The sequence below is a fragment of the Dromiciops gliroides genome, chromosome 1 (genome assembly GCF_019393635.1).
Source record: "Dromiciops gliroides isolate mDroGli1 chromosome 1, mDroGli1.pri, whole genome shotgun sequence".
NCBI classification, from domain to species: domain Eukaryota; kingdom Metazoa; phylum Chordata; class Mammalia; order Microbiotheria; family Microbiotheriidae; genus Dromiciops; species Dromiciops gliroides.
This window is the reverse complement of record NC_057861.1, coordinates 459,303,748-459,330,482: the sequence shown is the minus strand read 5'-3', so window position 1 is coordinate 459,330,482 and position 26,735 is coordinate 459,303,748. Positions and strand designations below refer to the sequence as shown.

The window sequence follows — 26,735 nt, the reverse complement described above, 5'->3', positions numbered from 1 at the left end:
TTATGGATAATGATTGAGTTTTGTGATACTCATGGGGGAGATGTCCAGAAGGCAAGACAGGATTTGAGAGAGGTTAGGTCTGGAAATGTAGAGGCAGGCTCTGAATAGGGATAATTGAATGGTGACCTTTTACCTCTAGGATTAAAAGCAAACTTTTCTCTTTGGCATTTAAACCTTGCAAAAATGGCTCCAGCCTGCCTTTCCTGGCTTATTAAATACTGCTCTACATGGCATACATGGCATTCCATCGCCCACCTACCAGTGATTGCTCCGGCTGTGCCCTGTGCCAGGAATGCATTCCACTGCCTCTTAGAATTCCCAGCTTCCTTCAAATTTCAGTTCAGGTATCACCTCCATGAAACCTTTCCTGACCTTCGCTCAGCCTCAGCTACTAATGCCTCCCTGCAAATTCTTTTATATTTACTTTGTTTTGTATTAACATATATATGTATGTATTCTCTTCCCCCACCCCACCCCCCCCATGGAATGTAAGCTCCTAGAAGTAAGGAACTGTTTTGACATTTGGTTTTGTATTCTCACTGCCAGCATAATACCTGGCTGATTGTAGGGATTGAATAAGAATTAAATTAATAAGAAATTGCTTAGAAATTACAATTCAAATTTGGCTCCAAGACACCATCCCCTACCTCTTTGTAAAAGTGGAATACTGTGAATGTTGATTATCTCCCTCGGAGGGTTGTTATAATTTACATGTGTAAAGTGCTCTGCAAATATTATAGCTATATAAATGCTAGCTGCTGTTATTATTTTGACAATTTTTTTTTTCTTTATAAATAAGGGATTACTGTCTGGGAGGGGGAAAGGGGGAAACATATCTGTAAAAATATTTTTTGAAAAAACTAACACAGCTTTATTGGGAGGCAGTCATGCTAAATTTCCTTTTTAAAATAAGCATGCAACAAGGGTTAAGCCCATATTATGAACTAGACACCAAGGATATCTACCTTCTAGGAACTTGGAGTCCACTAGGGTTGGGGGTGGGAGGGAAGGCCCAGATACACAGCCAAGGAATTAGAAAATAAATATAAAGTGATTTAGTAGATGCAGCATTGTCTTCTGGGAGGGAATTAGGGAAGACTTAAGGATTTGGCACTTGGACCGAACTTTGAAGGAAGTTAGGCATTCAGAAAAGCAAAGGTGAAATGCTGGTATGGAAAGCCAGCTTTGCTGGAACCTAGGACATTTGAAGAGAAGACATGTGAAATGAAGTCTGGAAAAAGAAGTTGGAGTCAGATTGTGAAGGGCTTTAAATGCCAAAGGACAGTTTGTGTAAGTAAGTGGAGGGAAAGGGTTCAGGTGAGAGATTTTATAGAGGTTAATTTTTTTTAATTGCAAACTGATCGGAAATGGGCTGTCAGAGACTAAAGGAGTGTGAAGTTGCTTTGGTAGCTACAAAAATAGGTGACACTAAGGATTACGGCACCAGTAACAGATATAGGAAAGCCAGAAAAGGGCAGTAGTTTGAGGGGAAAGAAAGTTAATGAGTTCTGTGGCTTTTGTTTTTTGTTTTGTTTTGGTTTGGTTTTTGCAGGGCAATGAGGGTTAAGTGACTTGCCCAGGGTCACACAGCTAGTTGTGTCAAGTGTCTGAGGCTGGATTTGAACTCAGGTCCTCCTGAATCCAAGGCCAGTGTTTTATCCACTGTTCCATCTAGCTGCCCCAGTTCTGTAGCTTTTGAAATGTCTACGTGACATCAAGCAAAAAACTGTTGGCAATATGGGATTGGAATTTAGGAAGGTATATTGAATATATAGATCTGGAAGTCATCTACATAAGGATGATAATTGAACCAGTGGGAAGTGATGATGAGTTCACTATAGAAGAGAAGAAAAGAGGCTAGGATGGTTCCTGGTACATATTAAGGGCTTAATAAATGTTTGTTGATTGCTTGTTGGGGATGTGTGGTCAGGACATGGTTGATGATCCAGCAAAGGAAACCAAGGAGAAGCAGTCTAACCAGAGGAGAATCAGAAGAAGATTTTTAAGATAGTTACTATACTATTTATTTCTTCCTTTTAGCTAACATGCAGCTCATCTATGAAACCTTATGAAAAACAATTATACTTACAGAAAAGGGTACAAGTAAGAATCTTTGGTGAATGCCAAATGAGTTATTTTCAAATGACAAATGTCTTGAACTTAACAATTTGTAATTTAGTATGAACATACCTCTCAGGAGGGCTTCAACTTAACTTAGGATATAACAAATTTTGTTATGAAGTCCTATGCTGAATTTAAGATGTTTCTCTTTTTTTTTTTTAGCTTGTCAAAATTCCCAAAAATGATCCTCCAAATGAAGTGCATAACTTTAACTTCTATTTGTCAAACGTTGGCAAAGATAACCCTCAGGGAAGCTTTGACTGCATCCAGCAAACTGTCTCAAGGTAAGTTTGTTTGTCATGATCTGGGGAAATTGTTTATATTTATGTCTCAGACTTGTATTAAACTGTGGAATGGTGGTTAGGATACTTTAATGCCAAATCAGTGGAGTATGCCGTCTTTCAAAGCAAACAGATTGGCTATTTAATATTTTTTAACATTATACTTCTAATTGACAAAGAGCCTCTTGGAGAATTTATACCTTTTCCTTCTCAATAAAGTAGCTTTAGTATTTCCTAAATCTCAGTTGGCTGGGCCACTTCTCAGTATATAGCCTCTAGCATTTGCCCAGCTGTCCTATCACAGCCCTGATTCTCAGAGTATTTCATAAACATTCTGAATATTTTACTTTTCGTGGGGAGAAAAATAGGCAGTAGTGATTGAGAGTAGAGAAGTAATGCACAGAATTGAAATTTTATTTTAAAGCATAAGAGGAAGGTAAAAAGCAGGCATTAATTAAGCACTTATATATGCAAACCTCTGGGGATACAGATACACAAGCAAAAAAGTCTACACCTGCACCCAAAGAATTTACATTCTTATAGGGGAAGAGAACGCACAAAAAGGGAGGTGGAAAAGGGCAGGAGGGAGGGAGTGACAGGGAAAAGGGACCCAGGGCAGGTATGTGGTTGTGAAGTCTAGAAGAAGTCAAGAAACAGTGCCAGGAGGAGAATGAAGGTTGACCCTTGCACAAAATGGAGGCTGGAGGAGGAACTCAACAATGGGTGAAGGTGGGGACAGGCCTTGCTGAGGGACATTCCCTGATTAATGGGTCATATAATCAAAGCCAAAGGTATTTTTAATAGTAATCAAGAACAATTTCCTCACTTTTTCAGATGAGGAAACTGAAACCTATAGACTTTGACTTGTCTGTAGTCACACAATTAGAAGATATCAATGATCTAGAATCCAAATTTCCTGGCTCTCAGTCCAAAATACCATATTTCTACATTCTGTCAGTTAATTTAACTGATTTCTTTTAGGAAAATTTTTCATTTTATTAAAGGACTCAACACCATCTTATAGATAAGGCAATTAATTGTATAATATCACTTATCAGTTTCCACTTTTGAAACCTTGGAGTGCTATATAAATGTTAGCTACATTATTACTATCATCATGGTGGTTGTTACTCTTATTGTTCCTCACTGTAGATGGTCAATGTGAAATCAACAGAAATTGTGTCTCTGATTCAGACTTCTGTAATTTGGTACATCTTAACTAATCAACTATCAGTGAGAACTCTGAAACATTTATAGTTTATAAGTCAGCATGTTATTTATTCTATGATTTACATATGATGACATCCTAGGATTTTTATGATGATTTCTGATCTTTTTGTGTCTATAAAATTTATCTTGTGAACAACAGGGTAAACTTGAAGGAGAGAGACTGTTCCTTATATTTACTCTCTCTCATTGAACATAACACCGGACTCATAACCTGACCTCAGTAAATACCAGTTGACTGGATTCCTTTATTAACTTCTCTGATTAGCATTTTTTTCTTTTCAAGTTCCCCTTTGGAGGGTGGTCATTCCATGACCTTGAGTCAAAAGAAGCTAGAGTTTCATTTTGTGTATAAAGCAAGCACAAAGAAAAATACCATTCTGAATTGTAATTATGTACTTTGAAAGACCTAAAGTGATATTACTGGGAAGACACTAGGGAAGTCTGTCTTTAAGCAATCAATGATTAAGGAAAATGAGGTTTTTTTAGAGCAATGATTGTCATTTATTTATTGTAATCTTTCAGGAATAATAATTCTGACTCCTATCTTTCCACCAAATCTGCTACCTTAACTTTCTAGTTGACATTTTCTCCCTTTGCAGCTGACATTTTATTGTGTAAGTATGTGACATTATTAGGCTAATCATTAATAGAAATTAGCCCATAGGTATACTTTGGCCAATCCATACAACAAATTAGTACTGGGAAAGGAATCTCGAGACCCTGCTATTTCTTATATTTAAAAGTATTTTACTTTTCTTTGACTGTTCACTGAAATGTGTTAGACTAGCTACCCTGGTCTCCTCTAACTATTAAGCACTATCCATCCCAGTAATTATTAACTATCAGCCTTTAGCTTAGTATTTCAACTAAATAAACTGAGCAATATGAAAAGACTAGTGGGGAGCTGCTAGGTGGCGCAGTGGATAAAGCACCAGCCCTGGATTCAGGAGTTCCTGAGTTCAAATCCAGCCTCAGACACTTACTGGCTGTGTGACCCTGGGCAAGTCACTTAACCCCCATTGCCCCGCAAAAAAAGAAAAGAAAAGAAAAGAAAAGACTAGTGACATCTTTTTTACCAGAAATTCCAAGGGACTAACTAAAGTTTTTTTGGTATTCCTTGAAATAACCAGTCTATCCACTGGGAAGTATTGGTTTGTTTGAGTTTTTTTATACAGGGATTTTTTTGTTTGTTTCCCTTAGTTTCCCATGCCTAGAATGTTCCTTTTCACTTCAGCCTCTAGACTTCTCTGGCTTTTTTCTCTGCTCAGTTCAAATCCTACCTTCTATAAGCCAGTTTTCTCTTTCCCCTAACTGCTAGTGCCTTCATTCTGAAATTACTTTCCATTGACATAATATTTGTCCTGGAGGTACATAGTTAAGACCTATCTCCTACTTTAGAATGTGAACTCCTTGAGGGCATAGCCATTGTTTTTGCTTGTTTGGGGTTTTGGGGGGTGGGGTTTGTATCTTTTTGTATCCCCAGCACTTGGCTTACTTAGTATTTGGCTTGCAGTAAGTACTTAATATATACTTGTTAATTGGCTGAGATTGTTAATGATCAATTTTGTATAAATAATAATAGCTAGCATTTATGTAGTTTCCACTATGTGCTTGGCACTGTACTTTACAAATATCTCATTTGATCCTCACAACAACCCTGGAAGGTAGGTGCTATTATTATTCCCATTTTAAAGATGAGGAAAGTGAGACAAATAGAAGTTAAATTGCTTGCCACAAAATATCAGCACCACATATTCTTTTTTAAATATTTTTCCCAATTATATGTAAAAACAATTTTTAACTTTTTTTAAGTTTGAGTTCCAAATTCTAACCCTTCCTTCCCTTCCTTTTTTCTTGAGATAGTAAGCAATGAGATTAGTCATTTTGTGGAAGAACACTGGAACCAAAAAAAAAAAAGTTAAGGATAGTATGCTTTGGTCTGTATCAGTTCTTTCTCTGAAGGCCGATAGCATTTTTTATCATGAGTCCTTGGGTATTGTCTTGAATCATTGTATTGCTGAGAATAACTGTTATTCACAGTTCATCATATAGTATTGCTGTTGCTGTGTACTGTGTTTGCCTGAGCACCACATATTCTTAAAAATCCTCTACCCCTGATTCTTACTAGAACTGCCAAAAGTTGTAGCTAATTAGTGTCTAAGGACATATTTGAACTCAGGACTTACTGACTCCAGGCTCATTCTATCCACTGCACCACCTAGCTGTCAAACAAAATTTAACCCATAGTAATATTGCATTAGAGGAAAATATTCACCCGAAATATCTCTCTCCAGCTGTTACTCCATCTTATGTTAGAGTTGAATCTTAAACACAAACCAAACATCTCACTTGCCTTATTTCTAGCCATATGTCACCTAATAAATGATACTAACACATTTGAGAAGTACAATTTTTAGCACTTGTAAGGCAGTTCTTAAAACAACTTCAAAGTCAATTTTTAAAACTATAAAAGTGGTGGGGTTTTTTTCAAACTAGGCAACATTTTAAAATCAACCCATAGTTACATTTCCCTTGTATTTAAGTTACACCCAATGACAGTATAACTTGCTTAAAGAAAGTTAAGAACCTATAGCTAAGTTTTAAACTTTTTAAATAGTCACTTTTTCTTTAAAATGTTAAAATGCTGCCAATTATTCATTCCCTACAAATGAGTTTTGTTTTGTTTTGTTTTTGTTTTGTTTTGTTTTGTTTTTCAGGGCAAGGGGGGTTAAAGTGACTTGCCCAGGGTCACACAGCTAGTAAGTGTCAAGTGTCTGAGGTCAGATTTGAACTCAGGTACTCCTGAATTCAGGGCTGGTGCTTTATCCACTGGGCCACCTAGCCGCTCCCACAAATGAGTTTTAAATAACCAAATGTAAATTCTAAGGTACTTGAGGATCCTAGGGTAATAAAGCAGGCTTTAGTGCTTGCTAGAATTATGTCACCCACTATTTGCAAATTAAAATTCAAGATCCATCTCACTACTCAGCCCAGTGCTAAAAGATTTGTCCCGTAAAGAGTTTATTTAAAAGTCGCTTTGAAATACAGACTTCATTTCAGGTCTAGTAAGAATCAGGAGGATAGGATTCTTAAGAACATGTGGCATTCATATGTTGCTATAGACCTAGGGTAACCTTATATGGCTCCCCTTCTCCACAAAGCCGAGGTAATCATCTTACCCATTCTCTTCAGGGTACAAAATAAGAACGTTAGAAATTAGAGGAAGATACAAGAAAAGAATGATTTTTCAACTTCTAGATTGCCTCTACTTACCAAAAAATAAGTTTCAAATAGTCATCTCTTACATAGCTACTTTGTTATTCTGCAGTTCTGGTGCCTCACAGCTCAATTGCCTGGGATTTATACAAGATAAAATTACAGTATGTGCAACAAATGACTCCTATCAAATGACAAGAGAACGAATGACCCAGGCAGAAGAGGAATCCCGTAACCGAAGTACAAAGGTTATAAAACCTGGTGGACCATTTGTAGGTGTGTATAAGCTTCCTTTTTTTTTTTTAAACCCCTCTCATAAAGAGCAATTGAAGTGGCTTAGGTTGCCATGTATAAATTCCACTTCCATTATTAATATATCAAATCAAAAAAGGTGGTTGTCAGGAAAAATGGGTGTGCAAATATGAAATAAAGTTTTATGTTATCTAGGTGAAAATTATTCCATAAGAATACCATTTTTTTAAAAAAGCTTTTTTTACTTAATTATTTAAAGTGATTTTTTTTCTTCACTTTTTTTCTCAAACTATACCTAGTAGAGCTAGTCTATATTGCTTTACAAAATATATCCTAAGATCTGAAAAAGTGACATGAGAGGTGCTTCCTTGCCACCAAAAAATGTAATTTTAATAATGAAAAATGTTGGATGGTTCCTATCTTACTGTTTGATAATTATTTTTTAAATAAAAATTTTTCTATTAATAGATTGGGGGAGAGGGATTCACAACCCACCATTGCAGACTTTTCCTCATATTTGTAGTGGACACTTAGAAAGGAATTTTTGTCTCCTCCCCATGACAAAGCCTTAGGGTACAGGCACTAAAGGAATGAAATCTAATTACTCTTTGGTACTTAAGGCTGTCATCTAGTATCCTAGTGCTTTTTTTATCTGGCATGCAAAAGAATGGTTACAAATTCAGGCTTTACCAGTTCCACTCAACAAAACCACCAGAACAAGGGACCATCAGAGTGGCAACAAGGTGATTGTTGACCATGTTCTTGACATAGAGACCTAATTTGGTATATTAATTTTAATTACTGTTAATACCATCAGAAATTAAGATGAACCCTTTGTCAGTTTTAAACAGCACAAGTATGCTTTTTTTAAAAAGTGAAATATTATTTCAAAACTGAAATTCTAGCAGTGACAGCCTCTCTAAGGACCAAGCCCCCTTAATCTTCATCTTTCCGTGACTGAGTATAATTCTGCTTCTGTATTTTTCATTCTATGTGTGAGCCAGCTACAATGCATCAGTGTTTAGAAACTACACTTCTGTCATTAATAGGCACTTTTTTGGAATAAGGCCAATGCTCCTGGGAACTAGTGCTTAGCTTAGATACACTTAGTTTGGTTTAACAACAATTCATAACTTCCCCAGGTGTCTGTACACATAGGACCAAGTTCTCTTCAGCAAGCAGCCACCAAAGAGCATTTTCCCCCACTTCTAATGAGTGAAATAACAATCTTTTATCCTCAAAATTGACTTAAGTTTATGTGCCAGTTGTCTAATCTTGATATTATTATTATTTTTGTTTGTTTTTTGGTGAGGCAATTGGGGCTAAGTGATTTGCCCAGGGTCACACAGCTAGTAAGTGTTAAGTGTCTGAGGCTGGATTTGAACTCAGGTCCTCATGACTCCAGGGCCAGTGCTCTATCCACTGTACCACCTAGCTGCCCCGCCTTGATATTATTTTTAAGATTCACAGTATAATATTGATTTCATTTTAAGTTATTTCCCATCCCCTTTTAACTTGATATGGAACAAGCTTATCTAAAAGTAATAGAGATGGACATTGTAGGTAACTTCTTTATGCAATATGTCTTAAAAGTTTTATCATTGAAGTTCAAGTGAGGAAGGCAGCTAGGTGACACAGTGGATAAAACACTGGCCTTGGATTCAGGAGGACCTGAGTTCAAATCCAGCCTCAGACACTTGACACTTATGAGCTGTGTGACCCTGGGCAAGTCACTTAACCCTCATTGCTCTACCAAAAGAGAAAAAAAAATCAAGTGAAATATATTTGGATTTTGTTAGGACATGGAAGAGGTGCTGGGTCTCTGGGACAGGAGTTGGGGGTAGGGGTAGGGATAGGGGACAGGGAGAATAGAAGTAGAATACAAAACAAATTAAGAATTTCTACCAGTCACAGAGCCAGTTGAAAATGCTTTGGAAAATGTTTTGATTTATTATAAAACAGAGAAATCAATTGGGGCTGGAGGGGGAGGAGTGGGTGGAGAGGAGTTGAAAGAATATGACTGCTTATCAGAGATGGGTTTTCTGACTAAAACCTTTGACTTCATATTGGGAATAGTTTGGAGGTTTTAAATAGACTTCTTGTTAGTCTAACAGAGCTTTTGTGGTTAGCATGCACAGGATTCGAAACACCTAGCTTCCTACACACCACACGGTGCAAGTTCAGTATTATATAATGGTACTAAAAAGTAACCAAGTTACTTCAGCCTCCAAAAAAAAGGACATTGTAGCTTGGTGTCACTGGTGACTGAGCTCCATCTTTCCAAGAGATAACTTAAGGACTCAGGAGATTCAAGGTTATTGAGTCTCCCTGTTTCAAGGAAGATCCATGAGCACTGTGTCTAAGTGTGGTGTGCTATTTTTAGTAATAATTGCACCCAACCATTCCAGACAGTTATTGTCAACCTTGCTATTAACAATTTCCCTTGGCAAAATTTCCTAGCACTTCAGTTAAGTCATTCTGTTAGAGTTAGGAATTTGTAACATCTTCACAACATCTTTTAGATAAGCTCCCCTGTCCCCTTTGCACTGCCACCATCCTGGTGCAGGCTCTTATCATTGTACACCAAGCTATTTTGAGAGCCTGCTTGTTAGTCTCCCTACCCTAAATCTCTCCCCACTTTAGGCTATCCTCCACTCATTGATCTTCTTAGAACTCAGGATCTGACCATGTCACTACCCTATTCAAACTCCACTGACTCCCTATCACTGCCAGTATCAAATATAAAATGCCCTGTTTGGCATTTAAAGCTGGCCCCCTCCCAGCTGTCTAGTTTTCTTATACCTTCCTCCTCCCCTCTCCTCCCTACTCTGAAGTGGAATGACACTGGCCTCCTTGCTGTTCCTCAAACAAGACACTTCATCTCCCTCCTTTTTTGATGGGCTGTCCCTCATGTATGAAATATTCCCTCCTCTTCAAGCCCCAGCTAAGATCTCACTTCCTTCAAGAAGTCCTTTCCTGATGCCCTTCAATGCTAGTACCTTCCCTCTGTTATCTTCAATTTAGCCTGTATATGTCTTGTTTGTTCATAATTGTTTTCCTATTGTCTTCCCCATTAGACTATGAGCTCCTTGAGAGTCAGACTGTCTTTTGTCTTTCTTTCTATTCCCAGCACTTAGCCTGGCACATAAGAGATGCTTAATAATTCTCATAGACTGATAGTTAAACTTCTCACGCTTGTCCTAATCCTCATTGAATGAACTGCTTACAATCACCCATACCATATTCTTTCATGTTCTTAAACACTGTTGTTACAGCTTTCCTCAGCTTCTCTTCCACAGGCTAAATGACCTGAAGTCCTTTTAACCTTTCTTTGTATGGCTTGTATGCCAACCCTCTAATTTTCATTGCTCTCTTCTGAATCCTCTCCAGTTCTTCTCATCTGAGTTCAAAACTGGACAGACTGCTTTAATAAAGGTCTGATCTTTATTATAATGCTTTTTAAGAGGTCCATATTGCTATCTCATTTATATTTAATCCTTATAGCATCATATCTCTTTCAGTCATTTCTCTAATTATCTTGTCACATCTCCCAATTTCAAGGTTATTTCTGATTCTTTTCTTACCCACATTTTGTCATCGGCAAGTAGTCCTTGAAAGTTGTGCAGTTTTCATAAAACAGAATGCCCCTTACCTGTTAGTACCATGGAGAGCCAAGTTCAAAGTCAGTACAATGGTGCCTTAGAACCAAAGTTCTGGGGGCAGCTAGGTGGTGCTGTGGATAAAGCGCCGGCCCTGGATTCAGGAGGACCTGAGTTCAAATGTGGCCTCAGACACTTGACACTTACTAGCTGTATGACCCTAGGCAAGTCACTTAACCCTCATTGCCCTGCCCCCCCCCCCAAAAAAAAACCACACACAATAAATGCTTCTCAAAAAAAAAAGAAAGAAACCAAAGTTCTTTTTCATAGAGGGTCCATCTGGAAACAAAGAGAATTAGAGAAAGTTCTGATCTGACAGTAACAGAGGAGTTCAGTCTCCAATAGAGGACTCTAAAAAGTGAGCCATGGTTTATAGTACAGTGGCACCTGGGAGTAGGGGAAACGCCTATACACTTGCTGCCATATCATTGAGTAGAGAGACTCATCCCACCAGAAGCAAGACTGACCTATCTAGATTGAGAGGGTTAGGGTAAGGGTTATCTACAGCTTGAATAGAAGAGAAAGATAGACATTAGAAGGGGATACATATTCTTTTTTTTTTTAGCGAGGCAGTTGGGGTTAAGTGACTTGCCCAGGGTCACACAGCTAGTAAGTGTTAAGTGTCTGAGGCTGGATTTGAACTCAGGTACTCCTGACTCCAGGGCCAGTGCTCTATCCACTGCACCACCTAGCTGCCCCTGGGGATACATATTCTTATCCCTTCTATATTTCTACTTTTAGTAACAAAGTTTCTCACAAGTGAGTCTTTCTTATACATATACTCTTTGTTAAGGCAGTATTGGTCATGGCTCCTTTTACTAGTCCACCAAATTTCTTATTCCTTTAAGAGGAAATTAATCTCTTTGTTGGGTTTGTTCGGTTTTTATTTTGTTTTGTTTTGTTTTGTTTTTTTACTTTATTCTATCTGTGTGATCTGGTTAATGCTTATAAGCATATTTTTATATAGTTGTTTTCAAGGTGTTCATGTTGCTGGCTATTAATTTTCTAAATAAGTAAATATAACCAATATAATTTCCAGCGCTGTGCCTTCCCATTTCCCCCTTTAAAAAAAATGTCATTGATGTTTGTTTATATACTTGCATGTATTTATTTATATGTATTTTTTGCCTTTCAAAAAATTTTTGTCATATTTAGTTGTACCGAATAAGCTACCTTAAAGTCCAGCATTGGTTCTATATTGCCAAAGCCATTGTCTTTCATTCCCCTCCCCCCACCCCTATGGGACAGAAAAACAAATTCAGAAAGCCAGTTGGCAATATCTACTTTTTCTGTGACATGGTGTCTTGTCTCAGATTCAGCTTGCTTATTTGATAGTTAGACATGGGGAATGAGTCTTTACTCTCTGTCTCATTGAGTAGAAGGTCAGTAAGCTCTTGGATTCATAGTATTAGGTATCCATCTTAATATAGTGAAATATAGATTCAGATGAGCAGTCCCCAGGTCACACAACACAGATCTGCTGCCACCAGTTATATAAAGAGCTCTAGGGATTGATTAGAAGTTGGATCTGGAAAGAGAATCAGGTTCTCCCACAGGTTTCATTAAAGGGAATTTTCAGAGGTTAAAAAAAAATGTTTTCCCCACCCCTTGTACTTAATACTTCCTGCTTTCTTTTTCAAGCTGTTATATAATTTACTAATATTTTCTTTTTTCCACAGTGTTTACCTGAATTGAGTAGGAACCTAGGAGTGGGCAAAAAGATGAGCAATATTCCTTGAATATAATTCACTGGTGCCACATGATAGGTTATCATTGCAGAATAGGCAATAACAACTAGATCAAGAGAAGTGTAAAAGTAGACTAAGGGGAAGAGGCCAGGTTAACTGACCAACTCTAGGCCCCTGCCTAGACCTTTCTACTAGGTCATTACCCTGACAATCACTCTTGTACACTCATAACCAAACCACCCCATTTTCACTTATCTATCCTCCCACTGCCAAGAGAAGAGGTAAAGCTAAACCAGGACCCTGTCTTCCTTGCCACCCTGAGGGAGAAGAAGCATGTATACCAGGAAGGGATAAAGCTACCTGCCATGCCATTAAAAAAAGTATACTACTTTTGGTGCTTGTTAACATTTATCTTCCTCTTGACCATGAAGCTGTACCTGTTTACTTTGGTAGGATGTGCTTAGCTAAGATTAAGGGTGGAAAGTTCTGCTCTGGTCATTGTTGGAAATTTAGTGTTTATTTATAAACACTCCAGTAATCTCTAAAATTGGGGGAAGGAGGGATAAAAAAAGATTTTTTTAAACCATAATTCTTCCCCAGGTCATGAGGAAAGGGGCAGTAAAAAAGATTTTTTTTTTTAAAACATACTTCTTCTCCATGCCATCCTTTTGACCTTTAGACCTTCCCATGTTTCCATTGAGGGTCTTTGTTGTGTACTTTGAGGAATGGTTTTTGCCATTAATCATGTCCAGATGTTAAAATGAAAGGTAATTATGGTAGCAAGAGACTCCTTTCGGATCACTCAAACTTAACATTGGTCAAGATCATAAAAAATAGGCCATCTCTCCATGCCAGCTCTCTTCTTTACCCTCCATGCTCTAACCTCAGTTATAAAGAAGCTACTGACAAGATCATTGAGAGCTTCTATTGACGACTTCACCATTTACTTTTCCTTCTGAAATATCTGAAGCCAATTAGTGTTATTCATAACTCAGTGATCCAGTATGTTGGGCTGTCATTTTAATGATCTGAATAGCTAGTTAACTCTAAGGAACATAGGCATGGCTACTCTCCAGGTAACCCAGAAAGATTTGGGGGAGGGGAATCAAAGCTAGATGAGCCCGAGATACACAAAAAAACACAGTAAGAGGCTTTTTCTCCCCAAAAAGTTTGCTCAGTAGATTGTATACTTAGTACACAATGCCCAGTTCAGCCTAGCCTGTTATATTTACAAAAGATACTTATTGAATAATCAAAAATAGAGTTTAGTGAGATTTTGGTTCTTATATGGATGTGATCTGCAAAAAGAGTGAGAAAGGCCTTTTTCACTTTGCAGGGAGGCATAAACTGCTCACTATCCTTCCACTGCTGAGGAATGGAGATCTGCTTATTTGGCCATTTCTGACATTTTTGTTTAGGTTTCCAAAATTTCTGTCTTTATAATTGATAAGAACATATAATTAGTAGGTACTAGCCCTGTAGTTTGTGCCTTCGGTGAAAAGGTTAATTTAACACATGCACAACTCTGTCATTTAGCCCATTCTCAGTGCAGGCTAGAACCATTTTTAGTAATCTCTGTGATTTTCTATATTTGTGTATAGAGTACAGAGAAAAACAAACTGTACATTATAGAAGTTAAAATTTTCATATGCAGTTCCCTATGTTCCATGTATGCTGGATTATTCATCTTTGTTGATGATTATTGATTATATAATAACTGATAATTTTTAAAACAAGAGAATGCTGAACTGGGAGTAAGGAGGTTTGGTTATAGCCTTGCTCAGTCCCTGTGTGACTTTGGGCAAATCTCTTTAATTCTCTGGACCTCAGGAGCTGGACTAACATGATCTCACTAGAGTTAATTGAATGGATGAGTCTAGCTGAACCTGACCTAACAGAGAAATTCTTGAAACTTGGAGTTACTATTTGCCTCAGTAATGTGTGTGCCATCCTCAGAACTCAAAAACAAACAACATTGCAGCACCCAAGCCCTGCAGAATCAGGCTCACTCACATTCTCAGTGCTTGCTCACCTTTTTTAGGATTATCAGGTTTTAGATTAACATTGCACTGTTAGAACTAACTTTAAGGTAATGAATTGGAAGAAGAAAAAAGATGGCCTTAGAAAGATCCCTACATATGAAATGTAAAGATAGCTACCTCCAAATACTGACCAATGCTTGTTGTAGCATGCAGACACTAACTCCTGCCTTTTCCACTGGACCTAGGTAAAAGAGTGCAAATTCGGAAAGCACCACAAGTTGTTCCCGATGCAGTACCTGAGAGGAAAAGATCAACTCCTATTAATCCTGCAAATACAATACGAAAGATCCATTTAAACAACAGTGTTTCTCAGCGGCCCTATAGAGACAGGGTGATTCACCTCCTGGCACTGAAGACATACAAGAAACCAGAGCTACTTGCTCGATTACAGAAAGATGGCGTTAATCAAAAAGACAAGAACTCCCTTGGAGCCATCCTTCAACAGGTGAGACCAGTTTAGTCTACGGTCATTCCTTCATCTTCTAGAGAGTTAGTTCCTCACCTTCAATTAAGATGGCTTGTTCCTCTTTAAAATAGAGAAAGAACTGTCAGGCTCAGTTTAGTAAAGGGAAATTTTAGAAAATTGAATTCACTTATGTGAATTTGAACTACCTCAGGGTAACCATTTAATTCATAAATGAAATAAAAAATGAAGTTATTATCTAGACAGGCTAGACTAAAAGAATATGCAGGCCTCACATTTCAGTGAGGCACGGGGAAGGCAGCATATCCTATTGGACTGAGAGTCAGGAATTTGGACTCTAATTCATAGTTGCAAGGTCTTGAGCAATTCATTTAACCCATAACCTCTATTTAACCACAGATGAATGAATGCTAGAAGATCTGAGTTTGAATCCCAGCCCTGCCATTTACTCATTGGGCTACCATTTCCTTATCTGTAAAACAGAAGTGGTGAACCTAAATGATCACAAGACCCCTTTCATCTCTAAATTTGGGGGGGGGGGCAGTGAGGGTTAAGTGACTTGCCCAGGGTCACACAGCTATTAAGTGTCAAGTGTCTGAGACCGGATTTGAACTCAGGTCCTCCTGAATCCAGGGCCAGTGCTTTATCTGCTTCACCACCTAGCTGCCCCCATCTCTAAATTATGAGACAGAAAATGTAAGCAAGAAAAATTTTACACTAAATTTTATTGAATTACTTGAGGAATTGTCCCAGTTTCCATTGTGTAGACTCAATAGAGGTTTGACAATTGCCTTTTTATCTCATTTGTTTGGCCAAAATATATTTAAATTACAAATCAATTTATAATATGGGTTTTGCTGATTATTCTTTATTACTATTCTTATCCCCTTTTCTATTAACTACATGCGCTAAGACTTCATTTTTCTGCAGATAAAATATATATTTAGGTTATGAATTTGGGAGGGACTTGAAGTGAACATTAGTGGTTCTTATAACATCATAATCATAGGTTTGAGTCTAGTATTAGAATGTTAATTCTTAAGTTGATAGTATTAGCCTCTTAATTTATGAAGCTATTCAAGTTTGAATAGCATTCAGACCTTATGCTTTATTATGGTTATGGGTGTGGGACTTGTTATCCTTTGTTTTTTTCTAAAAACAATTTCACTCTAGGAGAAGCTATTATTAAGTTTCACTAAAAACTTTAACCATTATTCTGAAGACTAAGAACTTTTTATTCCTTCATTGAATATCTACTATGTTCGTGGCATTATCTACTAAATGAAGTGCAAGATTAGGGGAGAGATCTTGGAGCCTCGATTTGTCCCATTCCCACATGTATAAAATCATATCTTGAGGTGTTAGATGATTTCAAATCAGTTTAAGTTCATGTGGCAAAGAGCTCTTTGGGGGAAAGGTGTGTGCTGCAGGCAGGTTACAAATCAAACAAAATCATTGCATTGGAGTACAGAGGTGACACTCTTAATAGGAGTGACAAAACAGGTAAACCTAGCATAAGGTAAGGTACACATCCTATTTGTATACAAAGATGTCTTAAACCTTGGGTTTGCATTAAACTTGGATGAGGGGAACACTTGAGGGAGTTGTTTTGGGATTCCTGATATATGGAGACTCTACACTACGTAATTCTTGACTTTATTCCAACCCTATTAAAACCAAGTGGTACAATAATCATTAGGAGAGCTGAAGCAAAGCAGAGATAGAAATTCATAAAAAATACGAAAACATCCTTCAGATTAGCCACGTTAGCCTCCTGTCCACTCTCTCCTTGTCCCCAATACGCAGTAATATTGATTTCATCTTAGCATCTTTCTCAAGTAGAATAGAAGTTCCCTGAGACCAGAGCCTGATTCAATTTTATCTTTTTGTCCCCAGTGCCTTACATTGAATAGGCACAGTATCAAATTACATCTAATTCAATTAAAATTAAGTATCTGCACCCCTGATAAAATTTCTCTGCCTTTCCTTTCTCTCTGATGTCCATGAAAATGGATAGTAAGCTTGCCCCAAAGGACATGTAAAAGATGGAAAATGAAAGATCAAGGGATTGTCCCACAAACCAGTTAATCATCTCCTGAGTAATAAAAGTTGAAAAGTTGCCTAAACTAATCCTGTTCCTCCTCTGCCAATAGGGATGTTTGCTGATTTCTTGCTCAACCTGATTATTATAAGTCATCCTTTGAAAGTTGTTGTTAATTCAGCGAGTTGATAGTTCCTCAAACTAAACTGCAGCTGAGATGATTATGCCTAAATTTAAAATTAGCTTGATATTTTTTGGAAACATTGATAACTTGTTCCTTATTCAAATAACACATATGACTTTGTTCTTCATTTTTCCTTATAATTCTATAGAGAATATTCTTATGTGACTATTTTCCTGGCACAGGAAAAACCAGCTCAAATTAAGGCCAGGCTTATACTTAGAAAGGAGAGAACTGAAGCAACAATCTTATAATTCATCCCCAACACAACCTTCGATAGCCAGATAATCAAAGTAAAAACAATAATTGGGTTTTCCTACTTAAATTATCTGGGCATTCAGGTTAGGTTTCCATTTTGCTCTACTAGAATAAACTTACTTTTTTTAAAACCCAGACTTGTGATTTTTATTAATGTGGAAACTCCTCCCAAGGCAGTTGTTCTGTAACTTACACTCTTAGGAAGTTGCCCAGAGTATTGAAAGGCATTGAAATGACTTGTCAGCAGTTACACAGAATTTGGAAGAGGAAACTGGAATCCAGGTCCTTCTGACTCCAAGGTCAACCTTCTCCCCACAGTGCCTTTATGGTTCCATGTTAAGATAACTAGTTTCATTTTCAGAAGATAACATCTAAAATTAGGATATTCTTCAAACCAAATAAAGTTTTTAAAAGCATTTAAACATAAATAAATAAAAGTAAACATGTAACATTTTGACATACTTTTTAGGACAAAAATTTCATACAGGATAGTGGGAAGCCTAAGGATTTCCTAATGGAAAACAGGAATTGCATTGTAAAAGTCCTGTAACCTTACATAAAAATACTGCAGATGTAACTTAATGTTAACATAATTTTTTACTTACAATTTTCTACCAAAAAATCAATAGTTTATATTAGTTTTCATATCACCATAGATATAAATGGCATAATGAGGTCATGTGCTAGACTCAGAGTTGGGAAAATCTGGGTTCAGAAAATGCCTCTCACAGTAGTTATGTGACCCCTGAACAAGTATGTTAAACTGTGTGCCTCAATCATCTCCCTAAGATTAATCTACCAAGTCACAAATGGATTGCAGTTTGTTTGGTGGAGGGAATCCCTGCACCAGAATTTTTCTCCCCCATCTTGCCAATAATATTGCCATATTGCCAATAACAGGTCCTTCAAGTATTCAGTTCTTGCCTTCAGTGTATAAACTATGTAAATGTCAGCTGAGTTACAGTGAGAGAACTGTGTAGTTCAGGATATTTTGATAGGTGATCTGAAAATTATGAAAGGAAATCACAATCTCCCCCCACCACCCTAAAAAGTAGAGATTCCAGTGTAAATTCAGAGTAAAATACACCTTTTATCTAACCTGGAAAAAGAGTCATTTCTAGTAATTAATCAGTTCTGGAACTATGCATTTGTGTAGTTAATGGAATCAATGGATAGGTGAAAATAAACAGGTAGAGATAAGTGACTTATTTCCATATAATTTTCATGTGAAAGTTGAATGAGTTTTGATTTAATTCAAATGTACAATTGTTTTGTGTCCTTATAAAGCATGTATTTGTTGGGAGTGTAGATAATTTGAGAATTATCTCTCTGAAGAGAGTGATAACAACAATAACTGAACATATGTAGAAATACTGATAAACATAACTGCTACCTGTGGTTGGAAAAATAGGGATAAATATATCCAAGAAATGCTTTTTCTCCTTATTTTCTTATGTCTTTGCATATCATAATATAAGTAAAAAAGGTTTTCAGGAAGAAAACATCTTAGATGCCCACAAAAGATAAATTTAAAGTGTTTAATGAAATCTCTACCATGTCCCAAACCAGCCATCTCTTATATGCTAATATTAATTCAATAGTGACTTTTAAGTGTAAATCTTAAAAGTTGCTACTGATTCTATACTTTGTTGTTCAGGCCCCTCTCCCTGACCCCACATGGGGTTTTCTTGGGAAAGTTATTGGAGTGGTTTGCAATTTCCTTCTCCAGTTCATTTTACAGATGAGAAAACTGAGGTAAACAAGGTTAAGTGACTTGCCCAGAGTCATCTAGCAAGTAAGTGTCTGAGGCCAGATTTGAATTTAGGTCCTTCTAATCCAGGGCCCGCACTTATTGCACCACTTAGCTGCCCCCCAAAATAACTAAGTAAAAACATATATATATATATATATATATACACACACACACAGAGGATAAACTTTGGTTTTTGAATGCCAAATAGAGGACTTTATAATTGATCCTGGAGATAAGAAGCCAGTGGAATTTTCTTTTATAAATTGGTCTAATATTATATTCTTGTGTTCTATGTTGTAGGTAGCCAACTTGAATCCTAAGGACCTCTCTTATACCTTAAAGGATTATGTATTTAAAGAACTCCAAAAAGATTGGCCTGGATACAATGAAATAGACAGACAGTCACTGGAGTTAGTGCTTTCTAGGTAAGTTATTTTGTGGCTGCTTTTTAAGGGGAAGAATAAAGTTATGACAATAAACATTGGCATTTGTGGGCAGCTAGTGGCACAGTGGATAGAGCACTGGCCCTGGATTCAGGAGGACCTGAGTTCAAATGCGGCCTCAGACACTTAACACTTACTAGCTGTGTGACTCTGGGCAAGTCACTTAACCCCAATTGTCTCAAAAAAAAAATTTTTTTTAAATAAACGTTGGCATTTAATGTTTTGATTTGGGAGGTGAGGGTGGGGAGGAGAAACAGGGGTAAACTTTAAAGTTTTGATTAAATCTTTAGTATAACCTGGAACATGTGTGTCCTTTACAGAAAATTAAACCCATCTCCTCAGAATGCTACCAGCACCAGCGGTTCAGAATCTCCTATATGTTCTAGTAAAGATGCTGCATCTTCTCCTTCTCAGGTATTTCATAAAATCATAGAATCATAGAATGTTAGAGCTGAAAAGGACCTTGGAGATCATCGAGTCTTACCTCCAATTTGTAAAAAATGAAGGAACTGAGGCGCACAGAGGGGAAGGGAAGGCCACACAGCTTGAGAGGGCTAGAGCCAGGACTCAGGACTAGCACCCAGGTCCCTTGCCTCCCAGTCCAGTACTCTTCCAATCCCAGTGGCTTCTTAACAGGAATGCTTCACCTTGACTGTCTGGTGCAACAGACAAAATAGATTTTTGTGGCTGTTGTCCTAAAGCTTAACTGTCATAACAGGATTTTCTTCTATTCCATTTGATAGCTGACGAGATGACTCAAATCCCTTCCAGCCCCATGATTCTGTGAGTGACTGTAGGAAATTCAGGAAATTTAATTGTAACTAGAAAAAGTTCTGTTTACCACTAGTTAAAGAAAGCTAAATGATAGGGCTATTCATATTACAGAACTATGTTGTTTTGTAAAAGCATTCACCTGAAAATCATTTTTAAAAATGAACTTCCTTGCTTTGAATATGTAAGTGAAGCTATACTCTCCTTGGGTGTGGGCTGACCTACAAGTACAAATTGCAACCCCCTCAACACCTCACCCTGATTGATTCTTAGCCATTTCTTTCTAATAAATACTCCTTAGATAATCCACTTAAACTGCTGGAGGCCTTCCTTAATAGTTTAAAGCCTAATTCACTTTTTAAAGAGCTTTATTTTCATACCTTTTTTCAGGAAAGAAAAATATCAAGTAAGTTTATTTTTAATATGCTTGTAGCTTCAAAGAAAACATTTTCTCATATGTTCCAGGAGTGAGTTTAAAAAAAAACAACAAAAAACAAACTTTGAACCTGAATTATAAAACAATAAAGAAAATTTGTTGTTAATGTGCTATTTACATTTTTTGTTTTTATCTTAAAGCATTAAGTAAGAGGATCACTGTTATTAGAAGTCTGTCACTGAATAGAAGGAAGCAAACAACCATTTGCCATGCCTCTCAGTTCCCAGAGGCCAGTCGGGTTTTAACCTCTCTGAACTGGGGTGTCCCAGCGGATCCCCTCTGGCTTAGAATTAGACCTCAGTGGAGTAGGCCTAATCCACAGGGAGATCAAAGCAATTCTAAGTTAAATCAGAACCAGTCTACCTGAGGTTGAACATAATCTGTTTCTGCCTAAGACTTATGAAGCAGTTTTAAGCAAATTTGATCATTTATTCTTGGCAGTTGACCCAGATCCCTGGTGGTACTGATGACCAGAATAGACCTCCCACTCTCAGCACACATGCCCTGGACTGGGAATAGAAATGACCTGTGATAAAGAGTAATGAAGCATGCCTTGGGTTTAATGGCAGCTGTTAATTCATCCACATCATTATCCCAGGAGCATAACTTCGCCAATCTTCTTGTTAAGAAATTTACCTTCAGCTATTAGGAAAGGTTGGAGATGTGAGGAACATAGAAGAAAAGAAAACTTTTGATTTTTGTGGCTTTGCTCTGATTTTGTCAGAGCTTTAACCAAATAGCAGATAACTGTTATGATACTACTTATACTATGATCTAATTATATACCGAGAATGGTTTGATAGTTCATGGTGGCAAATAAATGGAGAAAGTAGATGAATGGATTGGTTATTCCTTATGTTGTTTCTATCACACATGAAGCCTATGATATTAATTACATTTAATCTTAAACCTATATAACTTGTACTTTGAACTACCTTGTTTCACTTTTTATTTAAAGCCCATCTTTTCTATATATAGTAAAGGGGGTTCTTAACTTTTTTGTGTGTCATGGACCCCTTTTGCAGCCTGGTGTATCCTGCAGCCCCCTTCTCAAAAAGATGTTTTTAAGTACCTGAAGGAAATGCTAAATTTCTATTAGAAGTTAATGAAAATAGAGATGTAATTCTTATCCCATACAGCTTCCCCAACCCTCTGAAATCTATCCATGAATTCCTTTGGGATCTAAAGAACCCCAGGTGTAGATGGATTCACACGTAACTTTGTGACAGTAGATATTCTCCTGTTTGAGTCAAAATCATTCCTTCTCATCTTTCTGATGTCATTTAGACCTCTCCTAACCTAGAAGCAGCTTTGTGGTGCTGTGGATAGAGCACTTAGAGTCAAAAAAGAAATACCTGAGTTCAAATACATCCTTAGATCCTTACTAGTTGTGTGGGCACATGGCTTAGCTTCTTATCTGTAAGATGAGGATAATAACAGCACCTATTTCCTAGGGTTGCTCTGAGAATCAAATGAGAGCTAATATTTGTAAAGCACTTTGTAAACCTTGAAGCACTATATAAATGCTAGCTATTATTATTTATTATCACTTAGCAACAGAATATTTGAGTAAAAAAGTAGTTGTATTTCAGGAAAGATTGGTGCTTAAAAAATGACAAGTACTTCCTATTCCAAGATAGTTGAAATGATAAATATGGGCCATAATATTCACTTTCAAGCTGGAACATTTTCACACATTAGGAGAGACTAAATAAGTGCTGGCCTATTGCTTTTTACCAGGTCTCGTTAGTTTGCACAGGGTGAAATGATATAAATTGCTTCCTCCTCACACTGTCTAAAACTAGGTCAACTGTGACCAGCAGAGCTGGACTACTTTCTTTATTTAGTGCTATTACTATGCCCTAAGATCTCTGTGACAGAAGCATTTACATAGAGCTGGTGATCTGATCAGATGGATCTGAATACCATCTCCTGAGAAATGTCCATGAGCCAGACTGTTAGATGACATTCACATTTATTTTTTATTGTTGCTGACTCTTGAGAAAAGGTTAAAGTTTCACCCTTGGCATTAAGGTGTACACAAGGCTATTCTACTGGACATGTGTTAATCTGTCATTTAAATTTTGTGTTCCATCTTTGTGCCAACTAGCCTGTTGGTTTTACCTTTCTATTGTTTTTCAGAAACGCCTCTTGGATTCAGATTTCATAGATCCTTTAATGAATAAAAAAACTCGGATATCTCACCTAACAAATAGAGTTCACCCAACATTAAACGGTCATTTGAATTCCACCCATGAAAAAATTGCTGTGGCTCCACCACCACCTCCTCCTCCTCCTCCGCCTCCTCCTCCTGCAGCTGCCGCCACCCCAACTCCACCACCTCTTCCTTCAACCCACCTTCCAGTTTCAAATCCTCCTCAGACTGTAAATTCTAACTCCAATTCCCCTAGCACTCCAGAAGGCCGGGGGACTCAAGACCTACCTGTTGACAGTTTCAGTCAAAATGGTAGCATCTTTGAGGACCAGCAGGACAAATATACCTCTAGGACTTCTTTGGAAATCCCACCATCTGATTTAATCCTGTTGAAGTATCCAAAGCCCACGGAAGAGAAAAATTCAATTTCACATAAAAAATCTAAAAAAAAATCTAAAAAACATAAGGAAAAGGACCAAATTAAAAGACAGGACATTGAGGAAAATGAGAAAGACCTTAAGACAGAAGAAGAAATTGCCAAGCTAAATAACTCCAGTCTGGATCCAAATGAAGGTATTTGAAATTCCTGAAAAGATTGCTGCTTTAAATCATAATGTGGGCGTGCTGGTGGGACTCTACTGGTTTCTAGTGGGTACTGTTTGGGGAGTGGGGTGGGGTTTCTTCTTAACTTTTCCAAATGATCTCCAGTTCTTTAGTTAAGTCCTTATCTTGACCACATTTTTCTTTATGGCAAATTTGTAAACTTTTTTTGCATTGTTATTTCTGTGGTTTCCTTTGGAAGATGCTTTTTAAAATTATCTTTAAATATGATTTTACATGTGCAGTATTTGGTATAAAAAAAAAATAGGGTTGACTCTGTCAGTCCTCCCAAGAATGTCTTTTAGGCCTCTTGTGGAAAGTGGGTCTTGTTGGAGCTTTGCAGGATATTTTAACAGCCATAAATGTCATTTTTAAACTTAACTGGAAACATTTAAAAATAAGGAATATTAATTACTCCTTCCCCCAGAAAAGATAGCTACTAGAATTAGCATTAGAGGTGAGAAAATATTAAAATTTAAGAAAAAACAACTTTGGAACTTGCAAGTAAAATTAAATTTGAGGGTTCAGAATGTCACCACTCAAAATCTTGCCAGTTTTCTATAAGTTGCTATTTTATTAGTTTGATAAGTCTTGTACAGATGTTTTATAACAATAGTCTTTATCAGTATAGTAATATAATTAAGAAACTTCTGGATTTCCATTAACCCAGGTGTTATGGAGTAACAGAAATGCAAGGGATGATATACACAGGTTTCTTTTATCCAAACCTAGATCAAATGCCCTCTTTTCCTAAGAACCATAAACATAGAAAGTCTGCATGTTCTGGCAGAAGCTTAACATAAGGGGGGGAAAAAGAAGAAAAAAGTAGATAGACTAAGAAGCCCCATTTAAAGAAAACATTAAGCTAAAGTACTGTAATTACCATAAGGGTGCCTTCTTGATGTCACTGCATTGAACTTAAAATCTGATAATAATCGAACTCAGTTTTTTGCTTTTTAAAAAATGCTAGCCTTGTGGAGTTACTTCTCTATGAGGTGACGTCAGGCTCTCCAAAAAAAATGGAAGAATCCAAGCCCATTTTTCAGTCTTGTAGCTAATTATAAATGCAAAAGATGACTAAGGCAAAATTTCCAAGAAAAAATACCACTGTCAAGTGTATGAATAAGGTTTTAAGGAGTGGCATGTTTTATTTTCTATCTTCGTGTATAGAATTGAAATGCTACAATTCTCTAATCTAACTTTTTTTTTAGCCATATGATGCTTTTAGCTGAGAAAAGTCTCCAGAAGTGGTACAGTAGAATGTTTGTAGGAAAATTTACCATTAATGTGAACTTTGGTATAATAGCGTGTCAATTTATGCCCTTTAAAATACTTATAGATTTAAGTTTTGCCAGAAAGCAAGTGGTAGTTTTAGTTAATAGCCTCACTCTACTTTGGATGGGACAAATTTACTCTAATTAAAAGCACCACTAAACATGCTCTCTGAAGATTCAAATGGAATACTATGGGGATTTTACACACTTTCATAACATTCCTCAGGGACTTACACATTATTTTACCTTTCTTTCTTTCTTTTTCTTTTAAAGCTGTGTTTAGCATTAGGAGGTTAGTTCAGTATGCATTAGGGCATAGCACTGCCTTATTTTAAGTGTCTTAAAACTGATGGGAAAACTTCCGACCCAATTCAGCAGACTTCATCCTCTTCCTCCTCCTCATCTCCCTGCAAAAAGGATGGCAGTAAAAATACAGTGACTGAAGCAGTCTGCTACTTCACATTATTGTCTTGTCTGTCTTGTTCAAATCCCATGAAAATTAGATGTTGGTGTAAAACTTGGATCTCCAATTGTGACTGCATCTGCCGCCGAGGTGCTTGAATGCTGTGCAGATGCCACAACTTTTCTTGAAATAATAGAAGATTGACCTTGGGTTAAGATTGGATTCCTTTATTGTGCAGACGCTGCAGTAGCCAATGCAGTTTCAACGCCTGGTATTGGCCGTGGTAGAGCTGGTCATATGGCCTCTATTGTTCATGTTCAATTGTATTCCTTGCTCACTGTTGCTTATTGAGGTGGCAGAATAGAGTTTCTAGGAAGAGTGTTCTGGGTGCTTCTGATGTGGATTAGAATTTGAGGTTTATTATAACCATGTTAGGTGACGAACATATTCAAATTCTGTTTCTTCCTAGGAGTTAAAGAGGTTTGCACTGCCTCCACAGATCCTCCTTCCTCAACTATTGAACTACCGGATTACTTGATGTAAGTTAATGTCTGCTGCCAAAAAATTATAATGTGGGGCTTAGACGTCTGCAGATTCTCTCTGCATGACTTCCAGATCAGTAATTTTAAGAAGGCTTAAAAAATAAAATACTTGAACAGTTTTTCCCCTCAAAAGAGTTACCTACCCCTAAAAAGCTGATATTTCTAATATCAGTCCTGCCAACTAGCTTTCCTGGTTAGGCATGTAGTACCACCCCATCCTTCTTCGGGGCTGTTCTTCTGTTCAATGGCCTTTAAGTGGACAAGAATCCTGTTCTTTGTTCCCATGGGCAGATGAAGCATTTGAGTATGGAAGAATTCAGCTCTCCAATACTTCAAAGCTGACAAGCTGACTTAGTCAGGGGGCAGTCAATTTCTAGCCTCCCTAAGGGAGGCATAGTTATTGGCAAATGTGGAATCACTGGGATTTACAATGTGCTTTTTAATCATATAAAGGACAGCATTACATTGGGGGTTTTTTGTTGTTTTTTTAAATACTAGAACAAACACTTAGAGGTCTGTTCTCCCTTTAAGTTGGAGAAAAAATGCCTATATGGTCCTAATTCCTTTTTCTGTGTATGAATATATGCATGTGTGTGCCTGTGTCTGTGTCTGTGTGTGACATCACCCACATTAAAATGCTGAGTTGAGGGTGTTATAAACTGAAATTATGACTTGGATACCTACTTCTGCTTTCTATAGTATCATAGTTTCTTTTGGAGTAGAAAATAATCAAGCAGCAGAAGAACAGAAACTGAATCAGGCAAACCCTGTTCCAAATGCATTATGATCGAATGTACAGTATATATGAAACATGAAAAGCTAAATGGAATTTAGGCTAGTGTTTGAAAGGACTTTTACCATTGTTAGAATCTTATGTTAAATCAGGTCAGACTTTTGTGCTATCTAGATTTATCAAAAACATTCTTTCCAAAATATATGTCCTTAGAATACTTTAAAGTTCCTTT

At 37.2% G+C, this 26,735-nt stretch overlaps 1 protein-coding gene across 1 annotated transcript in view; it reads left to right on the top strand.

The window, feature by feature from the left end:
- Positions 1-26,735, top strand: part of ELL2 (elongation factor for RNA polymerase II 2) — a 96,236-nt gene that overhangs the window by 57,867 nt on the left and 11,634 nt on the right. Inside the window, exons 3-9 of the mRNA XM_043976290.1 lie at positions 2,284-2,405; positions 6,961-7,124; positions 14,675-14,934; positions 19,447-19,571; positions 19,910-20,003; positions 22,939-23,524; positions 25,698-25,767. Coding sequence (XP_043832225.1) covers positions 2,284-2,405; positions 6,961-7,124; positions 14,675-14,934; positions 19,447-19,571; positions 19,910-20,003; positions 22,939-23,524; positions 25,698-25,767 — 1,421 coding nt within the window. The remainder of the gene's footprint in view (positions 1-2,283; positions 2,406-6,960; positions 7,125-14,674; positions 14,935-19,446; positions 19,572-19,909; positions 20,004-22,938; positions 23,525-25,697; positions 25,768-26,735) is intronic.